The sequence below is a fragment of the Phoenix dactylifera genome, chromosome 1 (assembly GCF_009389715.1).
Source record: "Phoenix dactylifera cultivar Barhee BC4 chromosome 1, palm_55x_up_171113_PBpolish2nd_filt_p, whole genome shotgun sequence".
Classification (NCBI taxonomy): domain Eukaryota; kingdom Viridiplantae; phylum Streptophyta; class Magnoliopsida; order Arecales; family Arecaceae; genus Phoenix; species Phoenix dactylifera.
Genome location: NC_052392.1, coordinates 13,526,744 through 13,538,425, shown reverse-complemented (window position 1 = coordinate 13,538,425; position 11,682 = coordinate 13,526,744). Strand labels below are relative to the sequence as shown.

At 41.6% G+C, this 11,682-nt stretch overlaps 1 protein-coding gene across 4 annotated transcripts; it reads right to left on the bottom strand.

The window, feature by feature from the left end:
* Window positions 1–1,714: 1,714 nt before the first annotated feature.
* Window positions 1,715–11,121, bottom strand: LOC120103664 (myb family transcription factor PHL7-like). 4 transcript variants are annotated; one of them, XM_008796491.4, is made up of 9 exons: window positions 11,033–11,121; window positions 10,794–10,893; window positions 7,410–7,517; window positions 6,916–7,101; window positions 6,350–6,426; window positions 6,228–6,270; window positions 6,010–6,067; window positions 5,335–5,404; window positions 1,715–2,507 (listed from the first exon to the last, which is right to left on the bottom strand). In XM_008796491.4, the coding sequence occupies exons 4-9, from the start codon at window positions 7,040–7,042 to the stop codon at window positions 1,953–1,955; spliced, it is 930 nt and encodes a 309-aa protein (XP_008794713.2). In that variant the 5' UTR covers window positions 7,043–7,101; window positions 7,410–7,517; window positions 10,794–10,893; window positions 11,033–11,121; the 3' UTR covers window positions 1,715–1,952. The 4 variants fall into 4 exon arrangements, with proteins under 4 accessions (XP_008794713.2, XP_038983001.1, XP_008794712.2 ...); XM_039127073.1 differs by lacking the exon at window positions 7,410–7,517 and having other exon boundaries at window positions 6,916–7,141; XM_008796490.4 differs by lacking the exon at window positions 7,410–7,517.
* Window positions 11,122–11,682: the final 561 nt, after the last annotated feature.

The window sequence follows — 11,682 nt, the reverse complement described above, 5'->3', positions numbered from 1 at the left end:
GATCATGCCGAGCATGTACATACCAATCCAACCATCCACGTAGGATAAGTGCCTCAATCTCATTCTTAAGTTGGATGCGTTCCTTGGTATCATATCCAAGGTCTTGGTGGAATCGATAATATTTTTTTTGTCTCTTTTATTCGCCGGTGCCTTCATTTGAGGTGGAGATTGCAAGTAACCTCGGTCCTCAATCTTTATGAGGATCTGAGTCCTTAGTGCAGTAAGAGATATCTCTCAAATTTTCGAGGTGGACTTTTTGGTCGGCGTGAACTCTTTTCTTCATGGGGTGAAGTGCTCCTCGACACACCCCGCTCTTCATGTCTCCTTTTGTCTCTTATGTCGAGCCTTCCTCTAGTCGACTCGCGATAGGAGGTCATGGGTTCCTCTACATTGGCATACTTTTCAACTCGTGCCAACATCTCGGTGAAGTCTATAGGAAAGCACTTCTCCAAAGAAAAGAAAAAACAAGATGACCTTAAACTGCCCTTCATTGTTGACATCGTAACCGACTGATCTAGGTCGCAGACTTCCAAAGTAGTCGCATTGAAGTAGTTGACATTGTCGCTGACAGACTCTCTTTTCCTCTGCTTGACATCGAGCAACGCATAGGAACCGCGACGCTGTCTTCGGCTAGAGACGAAGTGCGCTATGAAAAGATGTCCGAGCTGCTCGAAAGAGTGATTCGATCTGGGGTGAAACCCCGAGAACCAGAATTGAGCTGCTTTGCAAAAAGTGGCAGAAAAAGCCTTGCAAAGTACATCATCGGTAGCTCCATGCAACAACAAGAGAGCCATAAAGTTCTCTAAGTGATCCAAAGGATCCGAGGTGTCGTCATATGGTTCCACCTGAGGCATTTTGAACTAGGTGGAACCGGCTCCTCCATAATCTACTGGAAAAAAAGGGTTCTGTGAAAAAGTTGAGGTTATTGTTTGATCTCGAGGTTTGTCTCTTGAGCGCCTGAATCTGACAGCCCATCTCTTCAGTTTTTCTATCGAGATCGGTTTCTCGCTGAGGCAGGAGTTGCATGTGGCGAGAAGATGAATGACCTAGAGCGAAATATTTGTCGGAATGGGGGCTTGGAGTACATTGCTTCCCAGCCCAACTAGGACTCCTCCGTCGAGTGTGTCAACTCTGGCGAGATCATTCTAGACTTTGGCGTCGTGAATGGTGGCTAACTTGGCATGTTGGTTAGTGACTAGACTGAACAGGTTCTGGCTGAGTTGGTGCTAGCCATGCTGCTATTTGCTGTAAGCCCTGAGTTGCCATAGTCAAGGCCTGCACCTATTGTACGAGCGGATTAATCTGCTTGATGTTCACATGTGCAGAAGGTTGTGCCAACAGAGCATGTTCTGTGCTTGAGCCTCGTGAGGCCAGAGCTCGGCATTGTGAGGTATTGGATGCTCTGCAACTCCTTCGTGATCTCACGATGATAATTTCTCTCCTCTTTAGATGTCGATGCAAGGGGCCTTCCTCAAGCATGGTCAGTGTAGTCGCTAAATTCTGCACCAAAGTTGGCAGTTGCTCGGCGTGCTTTGAGGTTGGAGTGAGCTGAAGAGATGGTCAGATGTGGCCGCTGTGAAAACAAGTTGAATACCGTTGAGGCCAACCTATGAAAAATCTACTAGCCGGTTCATTCCAAGATCCAGCTTTGATGAAGTCTGTAAACCACAAATACTTGATAGGATCCCTGATAAAATTAGCCAGAGCCTGCAAGTATATTTTGATTTTCAAATCACAAATACTTGGTTTCTTCATTTGATTGTGCAATAGAATAGGCATGTCTCTTCTTTCATGACTTATCAATAAGTGCAGGCATCACATGAAGTGGGAATGGTTGAAACGTTACAGGTACAAGTATCATGTTGTAATCATAATACCTACTCTTGCTGACAATATTTCTCCGGGCAATATTAAGAAGCCACCATTTAAGAACAAGCACTGCATTAATTTGATCACATATCACTTCCAGATCCATTCTCCAACCTATCATCATCGCAGATTGAAGTGCCGGAGGAATGAAAATGCCCTCCACCAGCTGGGAAAATCGGGCATGGTTGCTGGAAATCTGAGCCTGAACTTGACTCAAGTATATGATGAGCAAACACCAGCTCCATCTTCCCATTCCCTGGGTCACCGGCTCCCCGCTGCCTCTTGATTCGCCTCTCAGGCTTCGGGCTCTCCGGAGAGCCAGCACGGCAGCTGGAGTCAGGCGTCAGAGGCTCACGGCGGGAAGAGAAGGAATCATCACGGGAGAGGCTCTTGAAGAGCCCGCCTGTGCCTCCATGGTCCCCACTAGCGGCCTTGTCTTGACGTGGGGACTCTGAGGTTGGGGCAGGGGTTGAGGGGTCAGTCTTGTCGGAGTCTTGGCAGTGGTCACCTGAGATGGGGGCAGGAATGCTCACACCTTGTGTTTCTGCCAGCACGCCATTGAGCCGCTGTTGTTCTTCAATGATCTTCTTCAGATACTTCCCTTGGGCTTCTATCCTCAGCTGCAACTGCCTTTGTACCTGTCAAAAAGCTTTAAAACTAAGATCATGTAAAACTCCACTTTATCAAAGCATGTCACTCCAATTTACAGACTATATCATGGCATTTTAGGTGTTTTTGGTTCCCAAATAATTTTAATCTGAATAATATCATGCCCTTTTCCCGCAATTTGGAGTTGTTCTAATGCATCTCCTTTCGTTGATGTTACCAATGAAGAGGAAAAAAGGAAAGGAACTGATATATCTATGCGAAAGTGCATGTTGAAGCATCAACAAGTGAAAAAGGTGACATCAGCAACAATGGACAGAATCTAATCTATTGGTCTAGTGCACGTGGCTCTTGCCATTGCCGGGTTTAGGGAGAGTCAGACGCGCACAGCCTTATCCTCACGTGCCGAAAAGCCGTTTCCATGTTTTAAACCTACGACTTCCAAGTTACAATGGAACCACCTTACCATTGCGCCAAGGCTCATCCTTAAAATCTAATCAATTGCTGTAGAAAAAAAAATATGAATTAAAGTGTGCATAATGCCAACTTACGAAATGCATTAGTACCAAACAATCAGAAGAAAATTTTGATTGTTCAGGAATTACTATAAGTTGGAGCTTTATTAACATGCAGGAAATGTTTCTCACTACACTCTACCTGGGATACATAATATGGCTAGTCCTATGCCGCTGCTTGCAAATTATACAATAAATATGTTACACTTGCATCATTACAGTTATTAATGACATCTGATCCAGACCAACCAATCAACCAACCACATTATGGACTTATAATCAAAGCTGAAGTCCTGCAGCATAGAGGTTCTTAACCGCTACTTGACCATTTACCAAAGATAAAAAGAGCAACAGGAAACTTTAATGTGCAGATGGTAATTCTGCTCCTAACAGTTTCCATTCAAGGGAACAAGCATCATTTGGTCAAGTGATCCAGCATATGATGATAATGCGCATTATATAAGGTGGTATTTCAATGGAATTGTACACATGCTGGATACTTTGTCTATTGTTAGTGATGCATGTGTTTAAGTTTAATGGTTGATAATTCATATTATTAGTTATTTATCTGAAATGAATAGTGCCTTTTTTACTGATAATGAGATGTCTTCTTATTAGGAAAGAAGAGCATTTACTCAACAGAAGAAGGAATCTACCACATTACAAAAAGTGGTTCTATAAATAGAATACATCCTGTTCATCATTTCTTCAATAGAGATGTCCTATTTACTATATTTATACCAATAAGGATATGGATTCAATTTCTTTACAGGCTGGATCAATTGAAAATAACAGTACGAAGCAATGATATGAATTGATTTTTTTAAGTTAACATATAATTGGTGATGGTCATACTACCATCTATACACAAACATTCGGAACCACCTATAGGTCTGTTTATTTGTGCAATAGTAAGTGATGGCTAGGCCTTAACTTTAGACATTCCTGACTAAATGATACACAATGGTGGGTGAAACATCGAACTAATAGGGTTGTGCTACTATTTTCAGTCCTGCTAGAAGGTGGGGCCTAGTAGGTATGTAAGTACATCAGGATTCTATTTGGCCTTGGATTCAGTTTATGCACTCACACTCAGAAAAGGAAGCAAGGAAGGAAGGAAAAAGAAATGAAATTGAATGAAAGATGCATGCAGCTGCATGAAGCTTCTTCTTCTTTTTTTGTCATACATACGACATTTCCGTAAAATTTTGAGCATGGTTAATGGAACAGCAAGCAAGTTGTTGAAGCAATTTTGATCTAGTATCTGTGAGAGGCAGTTTTCTTGCTTTTGTTGATCTTGATGAATTGCTCAACTGTTTGATTCATTACATTAGTTTATCATGCATGCTGTGCAATTACTTCACTTGCTCATCAAGATTAGTAGAGGATAGATTGTCACTTCTGAAAATGTACGGGGCTATCCTGGTTTACCATGGAATAGGGCGCACCGCCATCCCACCTCGTCCTGACACTCGGGACTGGCAATATCCCAAGACATGCCAATCAGGATGCTGGGACAATAGCGGGATGGTCTTGTCCCAAACTTAGGATGTTACCCTATACTAGTGTCCTGCAAGACGTCTCACCAGAATTTGATTCCATATCAGTAAAATAAAGAATAAAGAATCAGGGGAACATAAAGGTAGAATAGGACCAAGCATGTCCGTCAGCCTCTCCAATAGTTATGATAGTGACGGAAAAAAAGAAGTTAAGGCATTCTAAAATCAACAAACCACTATAATTCACAGAACCACACACTAGGCCTCTTTGACATAAAACCATCATAGATTATTACTTTTCTTGAAAGCAAAATTGCCAGGCATCCAATAAGTATTTCTTTATTCGAGAAAATTTAGGTCTGGCGTTGCTGTTCTATGCCCAAAATAAAAATTACACAAGAAGCACAGCAGACAAATGCCAACAAAGTGAGGATGAAGAATCCTTAATTGGTTAGTTCATTTTGGTGGAATGCAAACATTAACAACTGAAATCATATTATGCTCCATTCCTTGTGTAACTTATGCATTTGTGGTGGATTAGTCATAGAAGTACCATATATGATTCTTGCTCATTAGAAAGTTTATCATTCAAATTCATTGTGTTTAAAATATCTCACTTGAATGGGGTTCTCTTATGGCTTGATCTTGAAAATCATTAAAGGATCTGCCTATACTGACATCACAGTATCCTTTTCATGGACTTTATCTCACTATAGCTTTTTGATTAAACTTAGATTGCAGCCTCAGTGACCCATGTTTACTCAGCTTGACTATCACATAACAATTGAAATCACATAAACTTGAATTATCGTATCATATTTACAAGAACATATTGTTTAACTTGCCTCTAGTTGTTCGTGCAGCCGTTTTTGCACCTCCATCTGCAACTTAAGTGCTTCAGTAATTTGCATCCCTCTGACATTAAAAATTAAGAAATTAAAATGAAAGAGTTCAGCCTTGATTGCATACCCATTATTTGATTAACAATATGCATGAAGACTAACTTGAGAAGAGGGACATGGAGAAAACAACAAATCTATAAAAAATAAACAATCAGTTTCATTATTAAGTCTAAATGATGCCGGAAAAGAAAAAGGAGCAGACAAATAACTCAGATCGCCAGAGAAACAAAATGCATGAAAAGAAAATTACACATTTACGAACACAGTTCCCCTCTGTCCCCTTACCAGTTATGACCATGGTCTCCAAAAAGAAGGGTCATAGTTATGAAGGTTAAAAAAAATTGATACTATTTAATAGATCATAAATTCTAGATTTAAATGTGAGTAACATGAACAAGTAGCAAGAACTTAGTTAAAAATAAAACTGGAGTCATTTAGAAGTGAGCATCAAACAGTGGGTGCCTGTGTCTAGGCCAAGGTTCCCACAGCAAAGTTGATAACATAAACTAGTTTTAACGAGGTGAAATTCGAGTTCCGTTTGAAAAATGCAAAAGGGATCAGCACCAGTTATTTTCCATGTTGATTTGTGCAATAAAAGAACAAATACGTCATACTTACGAGGAGTTTTCAAGGCCTGAAAGTAGGTCCCCAGGATCTTTCTTTTCACCCTTTGAACCTACATGAATGGAAACCCTGTTAGAATTGAACCATATAATGGTGATCAAAGATTCAGCATTTCAGGTCCTTGTTTTCATGTAAAGAAATAGCTTTCATGATCAAACAAAAAGTAGAGACAAAGCTTGTCAAACCTTCTATAAGGCTATTTCGTAACGTACCATCAGATGAAGATTCAGGAACATATTTTGCAAGCCGATATTTCTGGATGCATCACAAATATGGAGTCAGGAAAAGCACAAATAACTAATGGAGAAGAAGAAAAGCCATCGATGCAAAATACCTGCAAATGACTTTTCACATGGTATATGGTTAACCCTTGTACTCCCATTATTCTGAGTACACCTTTGGGAGTGGCTCCTGTCATAGTGTGAAGCAATTAAATGACCACATTAGAATTGACAAGGTTATCATGCATTAACGAGGTAAATGGAGTCTCAAGTTTTACCAGATAAACCAAGCTGCGCATCTATCATAAAATTCTAAACTTAATTGGCTCATTTTATAGATGATTGAGTCTTGGTTTACTATTTTGATTCTCCAAGAACTACATATGTGTGTGTGTATGAACGTACGTACGTATCTATATACCTACATACATACGTATATACATATCTATTTTCCTTGACAGAAACAATGAAACCATTAAGCAGCTAAAAATTACCTAACCATGATATCAAAAATAGTTAAACCATTAAGTAGCTAAAAATTATGTAGTCCCAATATCTTAGGATTTCAATGAATAAAATGATCACACATATTGATGCAAAATATGAGAATATGAGGACAGAGTCAAGTAGCTGAAACAAGAAACTCCAGCTGGTGAGACTGAAAAAATCAAGCACTAACTGTCAGGTCCACCAAGTTGCGTTACAGCATCAACAAAGCGTTCATGAAGTTCATGTGTCCATCGCAACCGCTGCCTTGAGGCCAGATTAGGGTTATTTGGGTCGGTCCCTCCGCTGCCTGGGCCCATATTGTTGCCAGTTAACTCTAATGGCTGGTCACAAGCTAGTGGATTGTTGTGAGCTGAGCCTACATTGGAGATAAATTTTGGTTGATACATTTATCATATCTGTGAAAACAATGACACCAACTGATCTCAGCTAAACATAAGACACTGAATGATTTGGCAGAATGTACAGAGATAAATACCAAATAGTGTTTTGTATCGATAACTATATAGATCGGAAATATAAGAAGAGATGAAAGTAGACTCTCACAGAAAATCACAGATAGTTAACATTCAATCTGACAGAGAAATACAATAAGACCATGTCAGGCATCTTTTATGCTATTGCATTCAACAGAAAGCAACCAGGGAAAAGATATATAAATTTAACCTGGCTAGAAGTATGAGGAGAGATTCATTAATCCCTCTGCATTTACTACAAGAACAAGAGTAGCCAACAAGAAACTGCCTTTATTGCTCGAGATTCTCTTACAACTATCTGTAAATACCAAAACAAGTTTATTTATAAATACATTAAATAGATGCATCAGAAACTAGCAGAGTCACACATTAATTGATGAATTTGTATTTATAAACACTTGAGATGCACAAGCTGAACTAGCATTTGGCACTAATGGAATATTCTACATATCAACAATCTGAAACAAGAAATTGGAGGAAATTTTAACTTTTAGGTATTTCTAATACAATTTATCTATGATAAGAACATTGAAGAGCTCAAAATGCACTTTCAACTTCCATTTTCTTCAGTCCTTCATTATAAAGGAAACTTATACCTTTTTCATTGTTTTTTGGTATATAGTTAAATTATATAACTCAAGCCATGTCCAACTAATTCTGAGGTGAATGCTTAAATAACAGGAGGCCGCAACCTCGTATTACAAGAATCAACTTTTCTTGTCAGTAAAGTATTACTATGATAGTCTCCAACATCTCTTGGATTTGGGGCATTTTGAGGAACTTTATCCAAACAACCAAATTTTGAGGCTTAATTTTCACATAACCAAATCAGACTTATAGAGCCATTGCTGACAAGAGATGACTTTTTTCAACTATGTCATGCTGGTTACCATTGCAAATAATGTAAAATCAAAAAATGTTACGCTGACCCTGCACAAAATTTCCCCAAAAGCTGCTCAATTAACTTTTATGATAGGTGCGAGAATCGGCCCAAATTGGGCCTGTCTTCAGCAGGCCTAACCGACTTCAATTCAAATTCAAAAAAAAAAAAGGATCGAAACAAGGGAATCATGAACCCCATCCCGAGCTCCAACCGTGGGGATAAGGATGCAGGGCGTAGCCAGTGAGGACTCCACGGGGTCAGTGTAAATGGCCGTCAGCCGTTGGGTCCATTGCCAATCGATGAAATGCCGATGTTATCCGCCATTGAGCCGAGTTTACCCTTTCCAGAATTTCCTTATCTAAATCCCTAAATCCCCTTCGTTCCTTGCAATGATCCACCACCAAGCTTAGATCCTCTCCCCTCTACCTTTCTTCCTCGCCTCCGGTGGCTGCCATACCACCACAGCCGAGCACCGCCATCCAAAACCCCCATTCTTCCCTCTCAGAGCCCCCCTACTCTGCTTTCCCATTCGAGATCTACCGCTACCTGATTTTTCTCCGTGAATGCTCCCACCTTCGGCCAAGGTTCGCCACCTCTGCCACTCGCCGGCGAGTTCTCTTCCCTCACCCTCTTCCATTTTTTCCCTAAGCCGAGTCCCTATTCCCTGATTTTAACCCAACTCAAGACCTTAGTTCCTCCTCAATCAACCCTGTTCTTGGACCGCCATCGTCCTAAGCTGTCGCCAGCTATTGTCGAGGACCCCCGGCGTGCTCACCGTGCCACCGTCGGACCACAACTCCTCCTTTCATTTTCTCCGTCTTCCCTTTTGAATGACACGAGGAAACTCTATTTTGCCATCCATATTTTACCAAAAAAAAGAAAAAGAAAACAAGACATCCATCACCTGATGTGATATTATCTCTTTAGATCGGGTCCACAATCCGACTAGGCTTAGACCTTCCCCTAATGGTCGACTAGGACCAAATAGACCAGGCTTTTGATTAGACCCAGACCACGCTTCTCTCTCTTTGCTTTATTCTCTTTTCTCTCTCGATTGAAGGCTAACAGCTTGTAATTTCATCTAAGTTTGACAGAAACAATCAAAACTTTTGAGAGCAGAAAGCTCTTGAAAGGGCATGGCATGTACCCTACATAGGTTGTTATCACTAGTACTCTTTAAAGGTCCAATTATTTCAAAATATTAGCCGATGCCTTCAGCTAGTCTTGCATTCTACTGCTTCCTCTCCTAAATTGCGTCACCAAAATTTGCCTATCAAATCTGGTTGGCCAGAAATGCCTGGACCTTTGGTGAGAAGTGTCCTCCCCCTTGTTTCGTTGTGAAGCGGGCACGGGTTCAGGCTTTCGAGATTGTCCAGGTCTTTTGGTCGGATGGACCCGTAATAGCTCGGGGCACCTGGGGCTCTTCTTCTGCAGTTGCAGCACCTCGGACGGTGTTTTTCACCTGGGAGCCTCCACCTCCGAGTTTCTTCAAGGTTAATTTCAACGAATGTATTTTGGAGAGTGGTAAGAGGGGAGGTGGGGCTTTTGTCATCAGAGGCCTGGACTTGAGAGCAGTTGTTGCTGGTGGGCGCCAGATTTTCGAGGCCTCGGTCCCAGAGGCTGAGTTGAGGGTGGCTTCGCTGGAGCTGGGCCATGCCCGACGTGTCCTAGGTGCTAGAGCAGTCCTCTTTCAGGGGGACTCAGCTATAGTGATCAGCTAGATTACGGGGAGCACCGGCGGTGTGCACGGGTGCCACCCCCTGTCGCGCAATATCTGGAACATGGCCGAGGGCGTGGAGTTTCAGACCAAGCATGTCTTCAGAGAGGCGAATGGGGCCACGGATTGGATGGCCTTGCATGTAGCCGACCACTCTGAGAGTACCCTATAGAGTGGGGAGAGGAAGTTGCCTATGGCACTTCGCGATTTGTTGTTTTCAGATTTTGTTGGATGCATTCGTACTAGTTCTGTATGAATCATCCGGTTAAACCCCCCCCACCCCCTAAAAAAAAAAACAACATATGAAGGTGCAGGAAATTCAATCTTAGAATCTGGAGACCTATGAAAACATAAGACTGGCTATGGAGACAAAGGGAAAGAACCCAAGTAAAAGAACAGGTACTGGATCAGTGGCTATCAATTTACTGTTCTTTATTAGCAAAGACCACCGACCAGCAACAAAAAAAAAAAAAAAAAAAAAAAAAAAAAAAAAAAAAAAAAACAGTAATTTGAGTGCCGGAGGTTAGCACTTAAAGGGAGACCCTTCACAGAAATCTAAGAGAAACCTAATGAAAGCAGTTACACCTTAGCTTCTTGCCAGGCCCTTAACTTCAATGCCGTCAAGGGTTTTCTCATCCGTTAACGGAAAGTGATGGGAAGATGGGTTCTACTCCTCTGATATCCCCTTTTCTCAAGAATTAGGTTTTGGAGCAACAGTCTTCCAGAATCATTCGAATCACAACTCAAGATTCCAGGAGAGAGATTAAAAAAAAATATCCAAAAAGGACCAAGAAAAAGGAAGTAACGGAAAAACACCATCAATTTCTTCCTCGCAATAGATCTCAAATACCATCAATTTCTTCCGAAAAAACAACACAAAGCCACTGATCAAACGCCCCCAATCCAACCAAAATGGCAAAAGAAACTATAAAATCCACACGGAACAAGAAACAAGAAAATGAAAAGATTGATACCCGGATCGAGAAACCACAGAAATCATTGGAATTGGGAGCTCCGGAGGTATCAAAAGTCAAAGGATTCCAGGGGCTCTGCTGCGACGGAGAACTGAATTGACTGGAACAAAAAGAAGAGAGCAGAATTAAACAGATAACACCAGATCCGGTAATTACCAGCAACAATAATCGGATCCTTTTGGTAAAAATTAAGAATTATGGAGAAAACTTATGGGAGTCAGGGAGGGTCATTTTCTTACGGGCTCGGAGATTCGTCGAGCTTCGGCCAATCAAAGAGACAAGCGGTCAAAATATCGAACGGGCGCCGCTTCCGTTCTTATAGCCCTGCCCGCGGGCAGGCCCAGGGGCTGCCCGCTCTTCGGACACGGGCTCCTACGAGCCTCTCCCACTGATTGGCCTCGAATAGCGTACGTGGCACTTTCCAATTCGTCATCATTTTGTCTTTTGACTCCGGTGGCTTGGTACGCACGCAGCGAGGCTATTTGAAGCTGGGCTATCGGTTGAAATTTGGAATGGTTTGGGACGGCAGCTGACGGCATATAATTTCGAATCTTCCGTTAGGGAGGGACGGCCTTGTTCCGACAAAGCTCGGAGAGAATTCGATATTTTAGGGTAGTTGGCGGCTTTAATAGTCTAATTTAGGGGTTAAGCGGGTCATTTTCTTTAATTAAACAAGTGTTAAGGGGGTGATGTATAAGAAAGCTGCAAGAAGCTCTCGAAGTGTTTGCTATTGAAGATCGCTAGATGAATGTGGATGGTGATGACGAGCACGATGATAGCTTTTTTTTTTTTTGGTACAACGGCTACTCATCTCATTTTGGCATGAGTGCAACCAGCAAAATCAAGTAAAAAAAAAAAGAGAAAGCGATACAGAGATGCCCCTTGACAA

What these genes read in the sequence shown, in the direction of transcription:
- LOC120103664 (XM_039127073.1), bottom strand. Translation starts at nt 7,132, where the DNA reads ATGTATCAACCAAAATTTATCTCCAATGTAGGCTCAGCTCACAACAAT. An exon ending in ATGTGAAAAGTCATTTGCAG is followed by an intron (nt 6,271 to 6,349) that starts GTATTTTGCATC and finishes TGATGCATCCAG; the next exon opens with AAATATCGGCTTGCAAAATA. An exon ending in TCCTGAATCTTCATCTGATG is followed by an intron (nt 6,068 to 6,227) that starts GTACGTTACGAA and finishes CCATTCATGTAG; the next exon opens with GTTCAAAGGGTGAAAAGAAA.